At 38.8% G+C, this 24,241-nt stretch overlaps 1 protein-coding gene across 2 annotated transcripts in view; it reads right to left on the reverse strand.

Annotated features, from left to right (window-relative positions):
- TMEM144 (transmembrane protein 144) overlaps positions 1-24,241 on the reverse strand; it is a 52,912-nt gene that overhangs the window by 23,578 nt on the left and 5,093 nt on the right. Inside the window, exons 1-6 of one of the 2 annotated variants that reach the window (XM_012448477.3) lie at positions 20,356-20,519; positions 18,171-18,339; positions 16,587-16,709; positions 14,471-14,570; positions 12,898-12,978; positions 1,550-1,631 (exon numbers count right to left, since the gene is read on the reverse strand). In XM_012448477.3, coding sequence (XP_012303900.1) covers positions 1,550-1,631; positions 12,898-12,978; positions 14,471-14,570; positions 16,587-16,709; positions 18,171-18,279 — 495 coding nt within the window. In that variant the 5' untranslated portion in view covers positions 18,280-18,339; positions 20,356-20,519. Of the gene's footprint in view, positions 1-1,549; positions 1,632-12,897; positions 12,979-14,470; positions 14,571-16,586; positions 16,710-18,170; positions 18,340-20,355; positions 20,520-24,241 lie in introns of those variants that run through there. The other variant, XM_064383788.1, reaches the window with a different exon arrangement.

Below are 24,241 nucleotides of genomic sequence, written 5' to 3' on the forward strand. Positions count from 1 at the left end.
TTCACTCCTGTTGTCCAGGCTAAAGAGCAGTGGTGTGATCTCAGCTCACTGCAACCTCCTCTGCCTCCTGGGTTCCAGCGATTCTCCTGCCTCAGCCTCCTTGAGTAGCTGGGATTACAGGTGAGCACCACCATACTCAGCTAATTTTTTTGTATTTTTAGTAGGAACAGAGTTTCACCATGTTGGACATGTTGGTCTCGAATTCCTGACCTCAGGTGATCCTCCCATCTTAGCCTCCCACAGTGCTGGGATTGCGGCCAACTGAAGTGTTCTTGATGTTATACTCCTACTACTTTTGTAAGAGACAAGAAAGTAGATCTGAATTCTTTGTCATGTGCTAAGTCAAGTTTTCCTTCTGCAATAACGCTTTCTTTCATCATAAGGAGCTCATGATGCATGGTTGCGTACCCACCAATCATGCTGTTTATGATCTTTAAACTTACTGCCTAGAAAAATCTCAGGCAGTTAGCCTACTGTGTGTCTTTTACCAAGTTGCATTTATTTTATTATTTTGTTCCTTTGTTTTGGAGGCTGGTTGGGCAGGAGGTGTCTGGATCCCTGAAGCAGGCAAGTAACCTTTTCCCAAAGCCAACTCCTCCCTTCTCCTTGAAACGTTTCCCTGATTAGGTATGCCTGTGGATTCATAAACCTCTTATCTTTACACTTAAGTTAATTACTATTCAACTTTAGTGTCAATTTGACTAAGGTTTTAGTTGATAAAAGTTTTGATAGGGGAAGAAGGAAAAAAGAAAAGATTAATTTTGAAGTAAGGGGTAGAGGTAGCACCCTGCCAAGAGGCAATACCTCACTAGGGGTGAGGGGCGCTAGATTCAGAGGGCAGCTGGGTAGCACTGGCCCCGGGCAGACAGGAGAGACTCTTGAGATGAGAAGGACTAGGGCCTGGGTTCATGGCAATGAGGCCTTGCCCTGAAGTCACTTTTGTATACGTAGCTACTGACACTTGTGCTGTATCACGTCCCTTTTAAAAGTTGCTCCTATTTAACTCAGATTTACTATTCCAGACTAATGTGGGTTCTTCAAGGTCAAAACAGTGACTCCCAACATAGTTTCTGTTTTTAACTTTGGGTAGAATGGGATATGACAGAAAAAAGAAATAAGAAGCAAAGCAAGTCCAGTTCCTACTCGCCTATGACCTCACTTACCTTTCATGGGCTGCCTATGTTCTATTCTCCCTCAGGCCAATTTCAAAACCTCCTTCCTCCCCCTTTCTAAAGTTATTTTCACATTCCTCTGAAGTATTTAGGATTCCTCTATTGTAGGAATCTTTAAATCATTACAAAATATGGAGTTATATATATATCTCCTAGTAGAGATCTGTTAATCAAAATAAATAAACCTGTGTGCTTGCTGAGAAGCTTAACTGTGGAAATACTGATTGCTACATAGACCTAGCCATAATAAATATGCTAAGATATGTAACACAGCCATGAATGATGAGCAAACACCATTTTCTCATCTTTAAAATTTATGTATTTTCCTTTTATCTTAATTTTATGTTTCAAATCATGTTGTCTCTCATTATACTCACATGCTCTGTTATTAATGGAGTGGTATCCACGGAACACGTGTTATTTGGTATTTCACTTTTGATGAATAAAAATATGAAAGCACTGTAAGGAAAATAAATTTGAGTGAGATTTGTCATAATACTGGTTTATATCAAGGTGCTTGACTTTTAAGAAAAAACACAACTGAAATAATCGGATCCTAATGATACATGATTACTTTCAAATTGCCCCTTCAGTGGTCCTGGAGTTTCTCCAGAACTCCCACTCTCTTTGATCTCTCATTTTCCTTAACTACAACAGGCTAAAGGCTAAACTCATAAGCTTTCCTCCCATACCAGATCTTTCCCTTAACTTTGAAATCACATTGTAAAAGAAACACGAATGAAAACTACTTTGAAATAACACTGCTTACCTATTATATTGACCAACTTCAAAAGTTGAACATCCTCCAACAAATGCTAGGGGACAGATACTCTTAGATACTGCTGAAAAAGTGCAGAACTGTGTGACTCTCACAGAGGAGAATCTGGGGCGATCTACTGAGGCCCCTGGTGTGTCCACTCCTGACCTTACCAATCCTTCTCCAGGCCCACTAACACAGGTGCACTCATACTCAGGTGAGGTGGCCTACATGGTCATGCCATGGAACACTATGCAGCTGTGAAAATAGAATAAGGATGATCTCTATGCTCTGATATGAAAATATCTCCAGGATATATTCAAGAGATAAAAACATACATTTAAGTCTAATGACTTTTTCCTTTTAACATCTCTCTCATAATACACTATGGATGTCCAGTATCTTTGCAACAAATGCCTCACTTATTCTTGGCTTTTAACCATGCAAATACGTTAAAATGTGTCAAAAGATTAAATTAACTTGAGAAAATGAACAACGCTGGGATACTCTTAACATCCCTTTTAAAATACTTTTAAAATACATTTGCATGGTTCAACATTTCAAACAAAATAAGAAGCTTTCAAAGCATATATAAGGCTGAAATAGGGTGGGTAGCTAGGTACAGAAGAGTGTCTATCATATGCTATCTTTTGTGTAAAAATTAAAATGTTCTTCCTTTGAGAAGGTAAAGAAAAATTAGCTTCCTTTGTTCAATCTCTTACTTGCTTTAAAACATGAATAGTTTCATGTTCCTTTCCATATGAGAGTTAGCTCTCCTTTTGGATTTTTATGGCTCTCTGCATTATGTTCCACCCAACCCTTGTCTCAACATTAATCCCTGTATGGGCTTCTGTGCCTGACGCTCCCTGCTCCAAGCTCTCTACTATCCCCCAGCCCCATTTTTTCACATTGACTTGCCCTTGCTTCTCTTTCTTCCCTAACTGGACACCCTACATACTCTTTGTTCTATCTGAACTAAAGAAGAGTTGAAGTGTTAAATGTGGCTTAAAAACAACAACTTCCCCTTGGGTCAGTCCTCACTGAATCTTCCTCTTTAAATTCCCACAACACTAAGAATAGTTACCACATGATCTAGACCATTTGCCACAATTCCAGGTAATTTTTTTCTTCTCTAAATATTTTCTAATTTAATAGAACCCAGTGTTGGGCTTAGAAACTGATACCCCAAATAACGGCACTTTGGTGTGCTGAGTACTTTGAATTATAGGAGGTGGGAAGTCCTCAGAAGCAGCCTCAGAAGGAAAGTCTCTCTCTGACTTCCTCATGCCCTGATGGCTTCTGCTCACCTTTCTCCCATAAGGCAGGCCACAGAAATTGGAATTCCTCTTCTCCAAGATGTGTCATGGACACTAAGCCAGTCATGAAACCTAGAATAGTTACTCTAACAACCCCCGACCCTCCACTTTCTGTGTAGGAGCGGGCTATAAAGAAATTCTCTGATCTACCTTCTCTAGATCATAACACCCTCATTCCAGAGGAGTCCTGTTGTATATCGAGGAGGAAGAAATGCTATACAAAGAGACCAAGAAGAATCTGAACAGGTGGGTTTTACTGTATTTCTAACCTCAGTCTATTAATTAGACCACATCCTTTGTGTAATCACATTTCCACACGGCTTCCAAATCTTCAAATCTAAGCAGAAAAACAGACTTTTTCCCCTGGGTCTTTGGGTCTTCAGGTTCCCATGTCAGGCAAAACTTTGATTAATTTTGTTATTTTTTTTCTTGTTAACTGTCTTTTGTTATAGGAGTGTCAGCCATGACCCTTATAAGGAAGAAAGGTATCACACCTTTCTGTCCCTACAGTAGAAACCACATCTTATATCTCCTTCAGGGTCCTCAAGATATTTAACACTTGGTAAAATTGAATGCATAAAGCCTAAGTATATGAGTATATTTAAATGAGTTATGTATGTGTGTGTTTTATACATATGTATATTTACCTACATACATATATTTGTGTAAATATGTGTGTATTTGTGTGTGCATATATATATTTGTAAGGCTAATATTAGACCTTAATTGTCATTTTGTTTTCAAAATTATACAATGAAAATCCTCTACTTTGTAAAGACCTGTGTGTTTTTCTAATAAACAATGCAGAATGATATGTTAGAAAATACTTGAAAGCTACAGATAGGATGGGCAGGACAAAGATGGCCAACTAGAAACAGCAGCAATCAAAGGGTCACATCAGAAAGAACCATAATTAGCATGTGAATCCTTCACTGGCAACCCAGGTATCCAGATTCTCTCATCAGAACTGACTAGATGGCTGATGTGATCACAGAGAGAAAGGAAGAGCGGTGTGGCGGCCCACCTGAGAGCCACACAGGGCAGGGGAGCTCCTACCCGTCCCCAGCCAAGGGAGGTGGTGAGCGAGCATGCTACCCAGACAGAGAAGCCATGCTTTTTCCACGGAATTGTGCGACCCACAGATTGGAAGATCCCACTTGCAAACCTACACCATTGGGGCCTAGGGTTCCAACCCTGGAGCCATGCAGATTCTCAACAGCCTCTCAGCTGGAATCTGCCTAAACCTGCTGAGCTCCCTAGGGGAGGGGTGATCAGCACCACAGGTGTGGCTGCCTGCTGCCTAAGCTGTTTGTGCTTCTTGAGGAAGGGGCAGTAGCCAGCACTGGGACTAATAACTGCCTAACACGCTAAGCTCCCTGGGTCGGGGAAGGGCGACACCCAGCTCTATAGCTCCAGGCCATGCTTTTCCACTGCTGAAGCCAGGGATGCTGGATAGCTTGGTCCCCAAGAAGTGCTCCTTGCAGCCGAACACAGCAGCTGTGGCACACTGCAGCCAGACCACCTCTTCAGGCCTCAACCTGACCCATCCTTCCTTACTGGGTGAGGCCTCCCTGTAGGAACTCCAACAATTCTAGTCAGAGGCTCAGGGACAGAACCTGGGCCTCCCTGGGCCTCCTCTAGGGGGAATGTTGGTCATAGTCACTGTGGACCAGCAGAGTTAGCCTTTCCTCTGGTAGTTCTGAGGAATCTGGACAGCTCAGATGAGTGGGTTTCCCCCCAGCAAAGCCCACTCCCTCCAAAAGGGACAGTAAAAGTGCTTTGTTAAATGGGTCCTGTTCCCCATGCCACCAAACTGGGTGAGATCCTCTGACAGAGGTTGTCAGACACCCTACACAGGAATGATCCTACTGGCATCAGGTTGGCACCCCTCGAGGTCAGAGATTCCAGAAGGAGAGGGAACCCATCCTGAAGTGAACCCCCAGCAAAGCACAGCCCTACAGAAGAGGGACCTTATTATTGAAAGAAAAGCAAACACAAAGCAACAACAGCATCAACAACAAAAAATGTCCCCACAAAAACCCCATGCAAGGGTCAGCAGTCCCAAAGATCAAAACTAGACAAACTCATGAAGATGAGAAACAGTTGACAAAAAAATGCTGAAAACCCAAAAGGCCAGAGTGCCTCTTCCCCTCCAAATGATCACAATGCCTCTCCAGCAAGGGTGCAGAATTGGACGGGAGATGGACAAATGACAGAAGTAGGCTTCAGAAGATGGGTAACAAAAAAATCTGCTGAGCTAAAGGAACATGTTCTAACCCAATGCAAAGAAGCTAACAACCTTGATATAAGGTTAGAGGAGCTGCTAAGAAGAATAACCAGTTTAGAGAGAAAGATAAATGACCTGATGGAGCTGAAAAGCATAGCACAAGAACTTCATGAAGCATACACAAATATCAATAGCCAAATCAAACAAGTGAAAGAAAGGATAGAAGAGTTTGAAGACCACCTTGCTGAAATAAGGCATGCGACAATATTGGAGGAAAAAAGAATGAAAAGGAATGAACAAAGTCTCTAAGAAATATAACACTATGGAAAAAGATCGAGCCTACGATTGATTGGAGTACCTGAAGGAGACAGAGAGAATGGAAACAAGCTGGAAAATATACTTCAGGATATTATCCAGGAGAACTTCCCCAAGCTAGCAAGACAGGCCAACATGCAAATTCAGAAAATACAGAGCACACCACTAAGATATTCCATGAGAAGATCAACCCCAAAACACATAATCATCAGATTCTCCAAGGTCAAAATGAAGGAAACAACGTTATGGACAGCCAGAGAGAAAGGTCAGGTCACCTACAAAGGGAAGCCCATCAGAGTAACAGTGGACCTCTTAGAAGAAACGCTATAAGCCAGAAGAGATTGGGAACCAATATGCAACATTCTTAAGGATTTTTAACCCAGAATTTCATATCCAGCCAAATTAAGCTTCAAAGCAAAGGAGAAATAAAGTCCTTTCCAGACAAGCAAATGCTGAGGGATTTCGTTACCACCAGGCCTGCCTTGAAAGACATTCTGAAAGAAGCCCTATATATGGAAAGGAAAAATTGGTACCAGTCGCTGCAAAAACACACCAAAATATAAAGACCAATGACACTATGAAGAAACTACATCAACAAGTGTGAAAAATAACCACATAGCCTCATGATGACAGAATCAAATTCACACATAACGATATTAACCTTAAATGCCCCAATTAAAAGATACAGACTGGCAAACTGGATACAGTCAAGACCCATCAGTGTGCTGTATCAGGGGACCCATTTCACATGCAAAGACACACATAGGCTCAAAATAAAGGGATGGTGAAAAATTTACCAAGCAAATAGAAAACCAAAAACAGCAGGGATTGCAATTCTAGTCTCTGACAAAATAGACTTTAAACCAACAAAGATCTGAAAAGACATTACATAAAGGTAAAGGGAACAATTCAACAAGGGAGTTACATATGGTAAAGGGAACAATTCAACAAGAACAGCTAACTATTCTAAATATACATGCACCCAGTACAGGAGCACCCAGATTCATAAAACAAGTTATTAGAGACCTAGAAAGAGACTTAAACTCCCATACAATCATAGTGGGAGACTTTTTTTTTTCTTTGAGATGGAGTCTTGCTCTGTCACACAGGCTAGAGTGCAGTGGCACGATCTCAGCTCACTGCAACCTCCGCCACCTGAGTTCAAGCAATTCAACTGCCTCAGCCTCCTGAGTAGCTGGAATTACAGGCACCCGCCACCATGGGAGGTTAATTTTTGTATTTTTAGTAGAGATGGGGTTTCACCATCTTGGCCAGTCTGGTCTCAAACTCGTGATCCATCTGCCCTGGCCTCCCAAAGTGCTAGGATTACAGGAGTGAGCCACCATGCCCGGCCATAGTGGGAGACTTTAACACCCCACTGTCAATATAAGACAGGTCAATGAGACAGAAAATTAACAGGGTTATTCAGGACTTGAACTCAGCTCTGAACTGAATTCTGAATTAAGTGGACCTACTAGACATCTACAGAACTCTAACCCCAAATCAACAGAATATACATTCTTCTCAGTGCCACATGACATTCATTCTAAAATTGACCACATAATTGGCAGTAAAACACTCCTCAGCAAATGCAAAATAAGTGAAATCATGACAAACAGTCTCTCAGACCACAGTGCAATCAATTAGAACTCAGGATTAAGAAATTCACTCAAAACCACAAGATTACATGGAAATTGCACAACCTGCCCCTGAATGACTCCTGGGCACATAATGAATTAAGGCAGAAATAAAGAAGTTCTTTGAATCCAATGAGAACAAAGAGACAATGTACCAGAGTCTCTGGGACATAGCTAAAACAGTGTTAAGAGGGAAATTTATAGTACTAAAAGCCCACATCAGAAAGCTAGAAATATCTCAAACTGACACCCTAACATCGCAATTAAAAGAGAGGCAAGAGAAAACTAATCCAAAAGATAGCAGAAGGCAAGAAATAACTATGATCAGAGCAGAACTGAAGGAGATAGAGACACCAAAAAAACCCTCCAAAAAAATCAACGAATCCAGGAGCAGTTTTTGAAAAAATAACAAAATAGACTGTTAGCTAGACTAATAAAGAAGAGAGAAGAATCAAATAGACACAATTAAAAATGATAAAGGGGATATCACCATTGACTCCACAGAAATAGAAACTACCATCAGAGGATACTATAAACACCTCTATGCAGGCTGGTCACGGAGGCTGCACTTTGCAAGGCTGAGGTGGGTGGATCTTTTGAGGTCAGGAGTTCGAGACCAGCCTGGCCAACATGGTGAAACCCCATCTCTACTAAAAACACAAAAATTAGCTGGGTGTGGTTGCAGGTGCCTGTAATCTCAGCTACTCAGGAGGCCAAGGCAGGAGAATCCCTTGAACCCAGGAGGTAGAGGGTTGCAGTGAGCGGAGATTGTGGCACTGCACTCCAGCCCGTGTAACAGAGCAAGACTCTGTTTCAAAAAACAAAACAAAAAACACCTCTACATAAAAAACTAGAAAATCTAGAAGAAATCAATAAATTCCTGGACACATACACCCTCCCAAGACTAAACCAGGAAATTGAATCCCTGAAACACCAATAACAACTTCTGAAATTGCGGCAGTAATTAATAGCCTATCAACTAAAAAAAAATCTCAGGACCAGACAGATTCAAAGCCAAATTCTACTCAAGATACAAAGAGGAGCTGGTACCAATACTTCTGAAACTATTTCAAACAATTTGCATTAGAGAAATGCAAATCAAAACCACATTGAGATACCATCTCATGCCAGTTAGAATGGTGATCATTAAAAAATCAGGAGACAACAGATGCTGGAGAGGACGGAGAGAAATAGGAACAGTTTTACACTGTTGGTGGGAGTGTAAATTAGTTCAACCATTGTGGAATACAGTGTGGTGATTCCTCAAGGATCTACAATAGAAATACCATTTGACCCAGCAATCCCATTACTGGGTATATACCCAAAGAATTATAAATCATTATATTATAAAGACACATGCACATGTACATTTATTGTGGCACTGTTCACAAAAGCAAAGACTTGGAACCAACCCAAATGCCCCTCAATGATAGACTGGATAAAGAAAATGTGTCACATATACACCATGGAATACTATGCAGACATAAAAAAGGAATGAGGTTATGTCCTTTGCAGGGACATGGATAAAGCTGGAAACCATCATCCTCAGTAAACTGATACAAGAACAGAAAACCAAACACTGCATGTTCTCACTCATAAGTGGGTGCTGAACAATGAGAACACATGGACACAGGGAAGGGAACATCACACACTGGGGCCTGTCGAGGGTAGGAGGCTAGGGGAGGGATAGCAGGGGGTGGGGAAACAGGGGAGGGATAGCATTAGGAGAAATACCTAATGTAGATGACAGGGTGATGGATGCAGCAAACCATCATGGCACGTGTATACCTATGTAACAAACCTGCACATTCTGCACATGTACCCCAGAACTTAAAGTATAATTAAAAAAAGAAAAAAACCTGTGTGTGTGCATGTGCAGTTACGTCGACAATTGAAGTCAGCAAACATTTACTAAGCATCAGTTATGTGTAAAACACTATATATGAAAGTCTGATGGTGATGGTGGAAGGAATGGTGTATATAGAAAATAATGGGTCTTGTCCTTTAGGAAATCATAGTTCAAGAATAAAGAAGACTGTATGAATAATACAAAGTAGACTCTGATAGTTTCAATAATGGAAGAAGCATAAAAAGTTGGTAGTTTAGGGGAAGAGTCTAACTAGAGAGAAGAAAATCAAGAAGATGTCACGTGGGATGGAACAATCTCAAATGATATTAAATGATGGCCAAGAAGGCTGAGGAAAAGGCCTTCAAGGCTGAGGGAAGTGTCGGGAGTATGGTGTAATCCTGGGTCACTGATCGCACAGTACAGGGAGAAAGGGGAAACGTAGAGAAATACTGGCTGGATAGATGTACTGCAAAGGACAAGCCAGATTAAGGAGACAGGTGTATTCTGAATTCAGTGGGGAACATTCAAAGTGTTTTAAACAGGAGAGTGACATGCTCTGATGTAGGGCAGATATAAGCTATCCATACTGGCAAAAGGAAAGAATGGAACCGGGGAAACTAGAGGTGAGATTTTTTTATAATCATATGTATACAAGTAGGTAGGTAAGATGGGACCTAGGGAAAGGAGAAGAAGAACTTATGAAACATTCAAAAATTTTTAAAAAAATTAGGTATAGCATATCAAGGGAAAAAACATAAAGACAACAGATTTTTAATCTGAATGACTGTGCCCTTCTATGGAGAGAGAGAACTCAGGAAGAGGAACCAGTTTGCAGGGAAGGGTCCAGGAAGAAAAGTAATTCTTATTGGGAAACATTGAAGGCAAAGATAAAGGAACAAATGATTTAGTGTTTATGAAGTGCTGATCAGCATGGTTCCCTTCTGCGTGTTATCTCAGATAAGACTGAAAGGTGATACCTGTGGAGTGTGTGTAGAGATGTATAGCCTGGTCCATAGTTGGGACTGTGGCTTGAGGAAAGGTGACAGCTAGAAACAAAGATTTGGTTTGGTTTTCCACACAATGTAAAATAATAGATGAAGCTGTGGAGTCAATATAACCTTCCAGGGAAGGCAGGTTAATGAGAAGACAAAAGAATGGAGAGTAGACCCTTAAAGAGGATCCAAATCACGTTATTATTCGAATTGAAAAGAACATCGGTCTTTTTATAGACCTCTGACTCCTGGATCTTCAAGAAAGCAAATGTTTAAGAGGGTCCTGAATATTGTTTCTTGGTGTCAGCTCTGCTCCCATCCTTACATACTCTCTCCTCAACTGTGGAGCCCAGAAGACTGAAAATTACATTTCCCAAACTCTATTGGCAGCTATGCTCTGCCAGTGGGAGGCACTTGCATAATTTGAGAAGATGGGAGAAGCCATTATGTTTTGTTGGTGGCTCCAGTAGTTTCAGCAGAAGCAATTGGTGAGGCAGAGGTAACTCAGAAGTATTGTGTGGGCTCCAGGGTTATGGGTGACACCACCTTTCTTCTTTTGCTCCACTGGGTCTTGTAAACAATTCCCTGCGTTAAATCCTCTCCTGTTTAAAATACCTGGAGTGGTTTTAGTATATGGACTGATAGACACTTTATATATCATATAATGAAAATGTAAGGCTAGAAATTAACCTACCCTTTAAAAATTAGACTATACAGAAGATAAGAGCAATAATTTTAAAAGGAAAAGCAAGATCCTAAACTAATGCAGCCATATTCCAAGTGTCTTTACATGGCCCATGAAGCTCCAAGGTTGTTCAGTGAAGAACCTTCAGAACAAACTGATTTAACTGAGTTAAAATAATGAAATGACATATTCCAGAAATTCCTCTTAGCAGAGAAACACAGAAGGGGGCCTAGATGCACTACAGGAGGAGTTCATTGAATTTCCCTGCTACAGACCAAACTCAAATTGAGCTGCAAGATTCCTCAGGTGTACTGCCTAGTATAACATAAAGTTGGGCCACAATTACCCATCAGGGAAACAGCAACTGAACATAAATGTTATTAACAAAATAACTGCAATGACAACTCTCTAATATAGAGAGCATTAACCATGTACTTAGCATTGTATGAAGCACTAAACATATTCTGTTTCATTTAATCCTCAAAGTATCTTATGAGGTTGTTGCTATTATCATCCCTCTTTACAAATGAAGAAACCAAGGCTTGGAGAACTGAAGATATTTGCCCATGGCCACATAGGTAGAAGTGGTAGAACATAAATAATTGATTTGTAAGTTTCGAGAATAACTGCAATGACAACTCTCTAATATAGAGAGCATTAACCATGTACTTAGCATTGTATGAAGCACTAAACATATTCTGTTTCATTTAATCCTCAAAGTATCTTATGAGGTTGTTGCTATTATCATCCCTCTTTACAAATGAAGAAACCAAGGCTTGGAGAACTGAAGATATTTGCCCATGGCCACATAGGTAGAAGTGGTAGAACATAAATAATTGATTTGTAAATAAAGAAGAAATATGGAGAAAAACAAAGCCTGATAGACTGGGTAAAGTGGCCTTCAATTGTCATTAAGTCAAAACTAAGCCATGCTATGTTACAATTTTAGTGTGTAAAGGAATTGTTTTTGAAAGAGCTATTCAAAGCTAAAATTCTGTGTGAATTGTACAAAATACATAAAATTGCAGGTAATCAAAAAATCTCAGGAATCTCCAATTTTATAGCAATTTATGTTATTTTTTCTCCAATTGTCCTGGGACTACTCTCTAAGGTAACACTTCAATGACAAAGAGATTGTTTCTGAATGTGACTGGGGAAAAGCCATCATTGCTGAAGGTAGGGACATACACTGTTCTTCCCTTGAAGAATAAAAAAGTACTAAAATCTTTCTAGGCAGTGCTATCCATTATGTGAAGAACTGACAAGGAATATAAATGGAATCTAGAGGGGAAAGAAGACTGAATTTAAGGTGACCTAGTTCCTGTTAGAGTTTTATTGACTGAACACTACCATATAGAGATTCAAAGTCTTTTCATCCCTATTCATAGAGTGTATACAGCTAGACACAGATGCAACCAAAAATGGGCATTCAAAAGAGTAAGTGTTCTCACAGGTGAAAGAGTGGCTGTCTAGCTAGGTTGAGAAGAGTGAGTGAGGAGATTGGAAGTGGAAACTAGGTGGGACAAGAAGTGAGTAGTGGGAGAAGAGAGAATCAGTGGATACTCCAGGGGCATCAAGAAGCCAGCAGAATGCTTTTTTTTGGCATACCATGTTTTAGTTTGCAAAATATTTGATTCTCATTTATAAGCTATGTGTTACAATTTCTACATATTATAAATGATAAAACTAAGCTTCAGGGCAGTTAAATGACTTTCCAGGCTCTCAGAGTTTTGGAGAGCTAAAGCTGGGGCTCCTGCCCCCAAATCTGGCACTTTTTTGTCCTCTAAAACCAATCATTGTAAATAAAGAATCTGAGGAACAAGCATGTGGATTTTATGAAATGTAGGTCTAAAAAAATGCAAACAAAAATGTAAGCATATCAGGATCCTTAAAAAAGCACTCTCCATGTTTTGAAGAATAGCGAAATCACTAGAAATGACTGCGCACCTTACTACGGATAGCCCAGCTCCAATGTAATTTAGCAGTGGATTTGATACTTCTTCTGCATCCAATCCAAACCAGCCAAACCTGAAAATCCAGAAAGTCACATCAAATTAAATACCGTTAAGCTGTTTCATCATAATGGTTAAGGGCATGGACTTGGAGCCAGATTCCTAGGTTCAAATCTTAGCTCTCTCACTTATTAGCTGTGACTTTGGATAAGTTATTTATCTTCACTGTGCCTTAATTTTCAATTCTTTAAATTTAAATTTTATTTTATTTTATTTTATTTTATTTTATTTTATTTTTTTGAGATGGAGGCTTGCTCTGTCACCCAGGCTGTAGTACAGTGACTTTTAAAAAACTTTCAGGTTAAATATCCCTACTCTGTCATCACCATAAATTTTTTTTCCTGCCTTGACATTGTCATGATCATTACCAAGAATCGCTGAGAACCATCCAGAGGCAAGAGAAAAGGAGAAAAGAAGGAAATGAAAAAGAAAATAGCAGGGGGTGGGGAATGGGGAAAGGAAGGGAGAGAATGTATTGGAGGTTAGTTGGTTTTTGTTGTTTTGTGGTGGTTATCATGCTCTGAGTGGAAAGGGAGTCCAAAAGGTAAGGTGAGAATAACACCCCACATTCCACTCATTTCCCAAAATTGATTTGAATGTTAATCTTAATGCTGACCAAGGTCACCAGTCCGATAGCATTTCGTGTAATGATGGGACTGTTCTCCATCTTTACTGCACAAAAGTGCAGCCTCTCCCCATAGGTAGCTACTGTGAACAGGAAATGTGGCTAGTGCAACCAGGAAACTGGAGGTTTAATTTTATCAACTTTTAATTAATTTAAATTTAAATATAAATGGCTTCTCATGGCTTGTGGCTACTCTATTAGATAGCACAAAGCTAGAGCTGGGGCTGGCAAACTTTTCTATAAGACCAGACAATAAATAATTTAAGCTTTGAGGGTTGGTTATTCTCTTGCTGCTCAGCTCTGCCACTGTGGCATAAAAATAGCCATAGACAATCCTTAAACGGATGGGTTTGGCTGTGTTCTGATAAAACCTTACTTATAGATGTGGCTGGGAAACTGGGTGAGGTTTGCCAACCTTACTCTAGAGGGAACAATATGTGCTCTAGAACCAGAAGACCTGGGTTTGAATCCTAGCGTCCTAGTTCTGTGACCTACAGTAAGTTACTTAATGTCTTTGTGTATCTACTCTCTTATAAGATAGTGGTTACCTCACGTATTTGTGAAAGTAAGATGAGAATGATGCATAGAACATGTCCAACAAATCGTCACACAATAGAAAGGGACAATAAACATCAGTTTTGTTTTTCTCTCTCTACCTCTGATTCCTAGATTTAATGCTATACTATATCTAGATCAAATACCTAGATAACTTATTAAGGATTTACGGCAAATAGCAATAGAAGGTGGCATATTTGATGCATATATTTTACCAGCTATAAACTCGGTAAGAATAAGATTCACATGTTACTCCTCTTGGTAAGCACTTGTCTTACATAGAATATGGGGCAGGAAATCTTAGTTGAACTAGTTTGACTTGAATTACCTTGAGCTTGCCCAGCCAGTTAAGGCATTAAATGATCCCCAGATTAAGATTCCAAGGCCTAAACCAATGGTTTTGATAATTGGGACAACAGCAATGTTCCCTGTAGATGTAATATACAGAAGAAACATGTTATTTCCAATATAGAAAATACATTTGTAAATAGAATTAGTTTTTAGTCTAACTTCAACTGAACTGCATGGGATTTGGACAAATTTAGTAAAGCACAGTTCCTTATTTTTTAAGTAAAATAACCACACTTTTGGCATTAATGATTATGATTGTTAAAAGAACTAGGCTTAGGGAAAAATTCTACAAAGAAAAATGTTGAATTAGTTCCATTCCTAACTGTACAGAGGTTTCTCACCCTTAACATAGCTGTCTATTCTGTGACTCTTCATGGAAGCTGTCAGTGATAAATGATCAGTGACCATCCTCTTAGACTTGAACTAGGGCCAATTACTAGCAGAAGTCTTTGGCCCTAAAACAGCCCCAGAATTTCCTCTTCCATGATTGCTTATTTTTCTTCTGGATTTCTGGATTTTCACATTCGTTCTCTTATGTTTTGAGGGTCACTGAGGGCCAAATCCATAATTTTTTTTATTTTTTATTTTTTTGGTCTCAGTCCTACAATCTCAAAAGGTTATTTCTTTAGGATTCCAGGATGTCTTCATCTCTTGATTCTCCTCCTGTTTCTCACTACCTCTTTCTCTGGCTGCTATTTCTCATCACTCCTTCTGGAGTAAGGTACCCCCTAAAGATTTTCCTTTGAACATATTTGTCTCCTTGCTTTATTGTCCCTTCTGGGTACCTGACCTAATTTCATGATTTTAGCTATTAGCTAAAGGTCCATGTTCCCAGTGCTACAGTTCTAGCCTGGATCTACTTTAGAGTTTTATTTTCCAAACTGTCAAGAAGAAATCTCCAACCAGATGTTCTCTATGGTGGAAATATCTGGATGCTCATGCTCAGAAAGTGCCAAGCTGAACCCATCAGTTTCTCTTTCAAACATGTTCTCTTTCCTATTTCCTCACTTGTGTCAATACCACCCCCCTCCTAAGCACCTATAATCAGATCTCTACATGATCATTGGCTCCTCCCAGTCTGCTATGTCCTATATGCTATCAGATGCTCCAACCTATAGCACCCACATCTGCAACATATCTCAAATTAGACTCTTTCCTCACTGACATCCAGTGGAACCTGCTGGGTGAACAGAAATGCTATGATGGCTATAAAGAGCTGCAGGATAGATGGATGCTTAGTCTGTTCCTCTCCCCCATTAGATATGACAAACAATCTTACCGAGGTATAAGTGAGGTATAATAATTTAAATCCTGGTGGAAATTTAAAAGCTAACTCTTTTGTCATCAAATGTATGAACATCACTAAATAATTTAACTCCTCAGAGATTCAAATTAAGTGGGTAACAAATACATTTTTCATGCTAATTTTTTAAAATCAATGTTTAACATTTTAAAATTTATTTGCTTTTAACGAAATTATTTCTAAAGATAGTTGGAATTCTCTTTGTTGAAGAAAAAAAAAAACATTTCTTGATTGACCGAGCCAAGGTATGAATGCTAATTATATAATTTCAGGTACTGATAAGGCAGCAGAGAGATTTTTGTTGGCTTTGCTTTTTTGTTAACCAGCCCTTTTGAGATGATAGTATCTTCACACAGGCCTACTTAGGGTAAGTCCTAAAAATGGTATTAGTTGAGATTACTATTTAATAAATATTTTCTGATAAACATGCTAGAAAAAAGGGCCAGAACACATTAAAATATGACTTATGCTTGAATAGATGGAGAATAATTAAAATAACATATGAGTTATGCTTGAATAGATGAAGAATAATTAAAATGTTTTTGCTATAATAATTTTCTACCAGGAACTTAAAAATAAATCATTAAGAGGAACAAATCAGGTGGAACAAATCAGGTGAGGCACCAAAAATATTCATAGAGCATGTGAAGGCAAGAAACTAGTTAATTTCTAGTATCAATGACAAAGGGTTATTCAGAATCACCGTTTGTGCTATTTCCTTCTATTGTGAATGAGAATTATTTTGATCATCACATTACATGATAAAAGTATAAGTTATATCAGACATTACCTGTTGCCCAAATGCAGCCCCCTAGCATTGCAAAAGGCCAAAACTTTGGGCAATGTAGTATCAGATTGACCACCAAGGCAACCAACCATATGGCAGCACAAAGGACCCACTGGAGAAACATTCCTAGAAATAAACAAACTCAGCGTTAGTGGCACGAATTGAATTGAGTAAATTTGTGCTCAGGAATATCAATGAGGAGGAATTATAGGAATGGCCACAATTTACTGAATGCCGATATGCCATGGACTTTGCACATTTCATTCTTATGATTACTCTGTATCATAATCAACCCTAGCTCAAAGATAGAGAATCTGCAATGAAGCAACCTGTCCAAACAGCTGTGGTTTGTTGAGCTGGAATTTAAACCCAGGTTGACTCCAAGGCTTATACACAGTGGGCTCCTGCTTAACATTCTTTTTTCTCCTATTAGACAAATAAAGAATTTTCTGCCAAAGAGCGATGGCAAGACCAAGTCTATATCCTCATTCAGAGGCCACACTGAGTACTCTTGCTCGCCCAAAATATGGTATTAAGTACTTCAGAACAGCACAACAGAATTTAAACCTTCAGGGGGGCCATTTATGCCACCTCTGGGAGAAAAATAAAGTAATTTATGGCTACACATAGGCCTCATACAGTTAGAGTTCAATGCATATGATGAGTCAGGCATTATAAACCTGAGAATTAGCTTTCTAGGTCAAGGTTGCCCTACTTTCTATACTTCGAGTTGCCATTTGCCAGTTATCTGAAGATAACCTGGTGTTATGAGGTGTATCTGCACATTTTGAGGCTTCTGCATCATTAAGGATTTAGAGATTAGAAGGATGAGGAAATAGTTGACACTGAAAGAAACACTAAGGCTGTTAAAACTCAATGTATTACTTCTGGCACTAACTTTGGAAGACTGTTGCTCTACTTTGATTCAATCTCATGGTAGAGGAGAGAGAAAAAATGGCTGCTAATCTCTATGACAAAAGAGTAGAATCAGCCAGGCACAGTGGCTCACCCCTATAATCCCAGCACTCTGGGAGGCCAAAGTGGGCAGATTGCCTGAGCTCAGGAATTTGAGACCAGTCTGCACAACACGGCGAGACCCCGTCTCTCCTAAAAATACAAAAAATTAGCCAGGTGTGATAGTGTATGCCTGCAGTCTCAGCTACTTGGAAGGCTGAGGAACGAGAATCACTTGAACCCTAAAGGCAGAGGTTGCAGCGAGCCAAGACTGTGATACTTCACTCCATCCTCAGTGAGAAAGTGAGACTCTGTCTCCAAAAAAAATAAAAATAAAAATAAAAATAAAAATAAAAAACAAAAGGAGTAGAATCACAGAAATGAAAATAAACTTCATTTTATAAGTTCTTCACTTTACAAATAAGAAACTGAAAGATCAGAAAGCTAATTGTGGAAGACCAAAAGCTAGATCCTCTATCATTTGATCCTCTATCAAATGATTAATTTTAAGCTCTATTCATTAGGTATCAAGATCAACATGATTAACTTTTGTAGCTATAATTTTAAAAGACCAAAAAAGGAACTTCATCTTTAAAAATAATGTAAGGTTGACAATGAAGGAAAAATAATTACCATCACCAGTGTCAAATTTTTTCAGTGGCACAAAATTTGAGCCAAACAAAAGGATAGCTACAAAACAGGAGGTGTAACCAAAGGTTAGATCTGCTCCATTACTGCTCATGGTTCCAGCCTTGCTGAGTTCGCTGGCTCACTTTAGACTTGATGTACTTTTCAGGAGCTTCTGAAATAAAAGAAAAAACGAAACACCTGAGACGTGAATCCGTGTACAAATTGTGATTAATGTATTTATCGAATTTTTCAAAACTGTGCCAAGACTCCTTTTTGTGGGTAGTTAGGACATCACACAACTATATATTATGTTTGTGCTTCATGTTCATTTATTTTATCAACAAATATTTTTGATCATTAGCCTATAATTTAAAAAGAACAACTTTGTCGTCAGGGCTGGTCTAACTTCTTCTAAGATCTGAGGACAATGTTAGTACATTACAAAAAATATTCTCCTGCGTAGGTTCCATCACTGCAGAAAGTTTTAGTGGACAACACTCCTAAACTTATATAACAGCGCTAGCTTCTCTATGAGGAAAAGGACTAAAACTACAAATAACCAAGAATTAGACATTTTTTCATAAAGTTATCGTTTGTGAAAGGCCACTTATACAATTTAGATTTTTAGTTGCCCGAGTTACATGAGAAAAAAACACCACCAAAGTAATTTTATCACAAGAGGTAAACAGAGTCTTTCCACAATACCACCTTGGATTCATATGTTGCACACTGGCCCTTTGGAATAAGCTCTCTGGAATAGAATTCAGAATAATCCAGCGGTTTCTTTTTCATAGTGATAACTTCTTGTATATATGTATTGAATAAAGTACACCTGAAATCACCTTTTCTTGTAATTTTATTTCACAGTGACAAATATATAAGGTCCATGTATTGTTCCTTATGTGTTCTTGCAGAGAATATTAAATATACAACAACCTACAAAATATGTTATTTAGCATTATTAAGGACAGTTTAACTGAAAACAAGGATCACTTCAAAACTGGTCAATAAACTTTAGTAAAGAAAATGTGTATTTGAAATTGTGTGGACTTTCTTAAAAACACACTGCTAGTAAGAAAACATACTTCATAGGGATGTAGCTGAGAAAGAGACACTGAGGTACATTTCAACATTGGCACAGTAACACTATTGAAGAAGAAAAAATAATAGTTCTACTGTTAGCCTCAAAGAGAGGTCCAGCACTGCAGTGGCTTACATGGGTTACGGCTCAAGGGTCAGCTGAAGCAGGTGCTTGCTGCTAAGATAACAGACGTACTAAGATAACAGAGCTGCAACAGGTTAGAGATGCAGAAAATACCTTGAAAAGCTAACTAACCTATGACTAAAAAGACACGTGATTGGGCGATAGCTAACACATCATTTTTTCCTAATTTTAATTAACAACAAGCAAAGCAAAACAAAACCTTCATGTGTACAGTGATAAGAAGAGAATGTCTAACCTTCAAAAGTGGCAAATTATTTTACTGAAACGAAGACTCCACAAAGGCCCTAAATCTCTGAAATGGAGAGAATAATTTGACGTGCTAGAGCCCAGGAGCTGCATTTTGACTACCGAATGAACACCAGTTATTTCCTATAGATAAATGAAGTTTATTGCATGCAGCTCTTGAACATTTTAGAAAGCAAGTGATCTTATTTCATTGTGAATTGGCAATAACTTACTGTCTTTAAAAAGGCTCTCTCTCTAAAACAATGAAATTTTTGTGGAAAAGAAAAGCAGTATCACTCCATCCAGCACATTTTCCCAATTCTTTCTGCACAAAACCTAAACAGTTTAATCTCAAACATTATTTTAATGTTTTTCTCAGTGTCCACTGATATTTTCTCAAACTATATTATTTTCATTTTATTACTTTTGTTTAATTTATTAGTAAATACTTCTCCTTTACGTTTTTCCTAGTAATTTAAACTTCTACGCAGACTTTTAAAAAATTCCTATTTGGTATATTCTGATTGTTCCACTCCAACTAAAATGTCATTTTTAGTTTCATGTTAATTTCCCCAAATCTCCCGGCAAGTACGCCTGTCTTTGGGCTAAAATTAACAGTGCTTGAAAGTATTTATTCTGAGCCTTGATTTTTCTTTTTAACCATGAGCATGTTTTTGAAAAATCATGAGACGCTCCCCTGCAAAGCAACTTGGCTTTCCTTTGAGTGGCTGTACTCACTGCGTTCCGGTCTGGCGGCTGAAACTCCTTCCTACTCAGCGCTGGCGTGATCCGCCCACTACGTGCGGGTATGGAGCCAGAGCCTGACTCATTCCCTCTACGTGCCGGGGCGGCCTGGCCAGCCTTTACTGTCTGCGGGGACAATCTCCCACACACCGGCCGGGAGGAGAGGGGAGGGCTCTAGCACCCGTGACCCAGAGTGCCCTTCCCAGGATGCTCGCGCAGAGCGCCAATCCAGCCCTGACTTCCTGCTGGGACGTTTACCTCCAGCTCAGGAGGGTGGAGAGGGGAGGGCTTTAGCACCGGCGACTCAGAGGCCTTCCTAGGACAGCAGGTTGGGGAACGCCTTCCTTCAGTTTCTGTGCTGGAGTGAATTGTCAGGTGGCTCGTGAGGAGTCCTCAAGCTCTGAGTTGGTCAACCAGGAAACTAGAAGAGTTTTGTGTATTTGTAGGTGATTATTCAGGGAACTCTCAGCATGTCACCCTCTCTAAGTGTCACAGAAGGAGGTATTATTTTTTATTATTGTTTATGTATAAAACAAAAGGCTGAGAAATTTCACACCATTGTAAAAGATTACCTGAAGTGAATTTTTCCACTTAGTATTAGAAATTCATCTGTACCACTGATGTCATTAACGTCTCTTGTGACATCACAAGATTTCACTTGTAATCACTAATTCTTTATAGACGCACGCAAGCCATTTATTTGTACAAGTCACTTATCTGTATTTTTATCTAATATGTAATGTGTCACATGAGAATATACATTCCAGGATTCTCAAGCTTGGCTGCACTAACAATGGCCCAAGGTGGTGGCTTTAAAATGCAAAACAAAACTAAACTGATATCTGGACCCAATACTAAAGCAATTAAAATAGAATCTCTGAGTATGTGACTCAGGAATCATTTTCTTTCAAAAGCCTTCCCTGGGTGACTCTACTGTGAAGCTGGGCTTGAGAATCATATTCTAATCAATATTTGTCCAATGTTACTGCCTATAAGAATCACCTGAGGAATGGGTTAAAAATGCAGGCTCTTGACATCTTTATTTAGATTTTGAGGAACGTTGTTCTAGTCCTCTACTGTCCGATATGTAGCCACTAGCAGCATGGGGTTATTTAAAATTAAATCGCAAGAAAATATTTAGTAGTTCACTTGCACTGGACACTTTTCAAGTGCTCAGTAGCCAGATGTGCAGGTTATAGAAGATTTCTGTCACTGCAGAAAGTTCTGGAAAACACTGCTCTAGACTGTTAGCCTTGGAAATACAGTGGTGACCTAGATGAAATCATCTCTTCATGTGGGTTCCCATATACCAAAGGATGCAAACTTTAAGTCGGAAAGGGGAAGTGTAGGTTCTGTGCTAGTGTGAGTTCAAGAAAGGCCTCTCTGAGGAAGTGATATTTAACTCAAGACCATCCAGTGGTTGGTAATGGGTGTGACATTCACAAGAAGGAGAAAACACAAGGACTATTAACTGACGACATTTCCTAGAAGGAAGTTCTTCCTTAAACATTAATCACATTCATAGACTATTATGTCAGATGAGCAGATGGGAAGGCAAAATATCATTTCATTTAAAGAATTAAAGCAGCAAAACTTTTTCACTTAAGGAAGAGGATTAATTTAGCAGTTCAGAAAGGTTTTGAAGAAATCAGTTCCCGTTTCCACACATGCACACTTAAGACACACATGTCCACAAACTCTCTTCCAAAAATATAGGTCCTAAATCCAACCTAGAATTGTTTCACTTCATGGTCACATGATCATGTGGTTTATTCTTGCTTCAGACTCACATGGAGAAGCTGAAGCTTGTGTCAGCATTTGTTGAGAATTCCCTAAAGTCTAAAAGTGAGTTGGGGGCTGAATTAGGCCTGAGAACATTCATTATGGGATATGCCAGGCCCTTGCTTTTTACATTATGCCACAGAGCAAACCCAAACATGGATGACTCTGTTCTTAAACTAAAATTTTTCTTTCATATTGTTTCATATATGTGATTGCCTAAACATGATGGTTTGTATTGGAAGAGTCCCGGCAGACACTAGAAGATCCAGTTTCTGACTTTAGCTTCATCTATTAGCAATATTTCTCTCGGAAAGTCATTTAATTTCTTTAAACCTCAGTTTACTTATATGGAAAAATGATAATAATAAGACCTGTGCACATTTCTCTTTTATGTGGTCAAAAGATATATATATATATATAATAAAACATTATTACTAGGACTTCTGGTTTCTGCTCTGACATTTAAGTCTCCACTCCCATCATCACAACAAGAAAAAAAACTGAGCAAATAAAAAATCAACAACTCTTTTTAGATCTGCCAGAGAATTGAGGTCATAGGACATGCCACCTCTTTGCAAACTGAAGACATAGGTGAATACAAAGAATTACAGCTTACCAGGACAGCAAAAGCCACTGGAGCCAGTAAAGGGTTGGGGGCACTTATACAGTATTTGGCATACTGCTGAAGGCTGAGTGTGGGGTAACTTGAGAGTTGAAAACTGAGAGAGAGTGGGAGCCATTCGTATGGGAGCATCCACACATTCATGAATTTTACTTTCAGAAGATAGGAGAAAAATTTCCTCTTTTCTTTGGCATGAAGGAGGAAAAAATAACTATTTGAAATATACTCAGAAACAAAAGCCTGCCCTCAAGGTAAACTTTGCCTGAGAGGTTTATCTGAATTACAGAAAAGGCAACTAGACAATTTGAACACCTTCTACACTTTCTTTCTCATGTAAGGAGAAAAATAAAAGAAGAAGCTCTTACAAGTTCACAACCCAGGGATTCTGGACTACTGAAAAATAGAGTTTTAGATGTTGGAGAAGATAGAGAGAAAAGGGAATGCTTATACACTGTTGGTGGTAATGTAAACTAGTACAACCCCTATGGAAAACAGTATGAGGATTTCTCAAATAACTAATGATAGAACTACCATTCTACCCAGCAATCCCACTATTGGTTATCTACTTGATGGAAAAGAAATTGTTATATCAAATGACACTTGCACTTGTATATTTATTGGGACACTATTCAGAATAGCAAAGTCATGGAGTAATCCTAAGTGTCCATCAATAGTTGATTGAATAAAGAAAATGTGGTATATATAAACCATGGAATATTATGCAGCTATAAAAAGGAGTTAAATCATGTCCTTTGCAGCAACATGAATTGAGCTGGAAGCGATTATCCTAAGTGAAATAACTCAGAGACAGAAAATCAAATACTGCATGTTCTCACTTATAAGTGGGAGCTAAACAGTGGGTACACATGGACATAAAGATGAAATAATAGACTCCAAAACAAAGAAAGGTGGGAGAATAGTGCAGGTTGAAAAATTATCTACTGGCTGCAATGTTTACTGTTTGGGTGATGGATTCACTAGAAGCCCAAATCTCACCATTACAGAATATATCTATGTAGGAAGCTTGCACATGTGCCTCCTGAATCTAAAATTTTTTAAAAATGAATAAGAATAAAAAATAGAGATTTTTATCTTAACATTATAGAATGTATCAATGCTTCAATATCTTATGACCATATAAACCGTGCTCTGGTATAATAACTGTGGATCACGACTAGAGAGAGTTGCAAGACACAACTCCGCTTAAGAATGAGTCTCTAAGAAAACACAAAGACAACAAATAGGGAAGGCATAAAGGAGATATTAGAGAAAATAGAAGCCTCTTATACCTACACCTACAACAACCATTAAATACAGTCTAGCTTCTGGAGAGATAAACACATAAAACCTAAAGGCCTACTTACTTTGTTTTCTATTATCTGATACGACATGCCTAGCTTTCAACAAACAATTATAAGGCATGCTAAAAGGCAAGAAAAAACACAGTCTGAAAAGATAAAGCAAGCATCAGAATCA

The sequence above is a fragment of the Aotus nancymaae genome, unplaced genomic scaffold, assembly GCF_030222135.1.
Source record: "Aotus nancymaae isolate 86718 unplaced genomic scaffold, 86718_ANA_hifiasm-v0.15.2.pri h1tg000033l, whole genome shotgun sequence".
In the NCBI taxonomy this organism is placed as follows: domain Eukaryota; kingdom Metazoa; phylum Chordata; class Mammalia; order Primates; family Aotidae; genus Aotus; species Aotus nancymaae.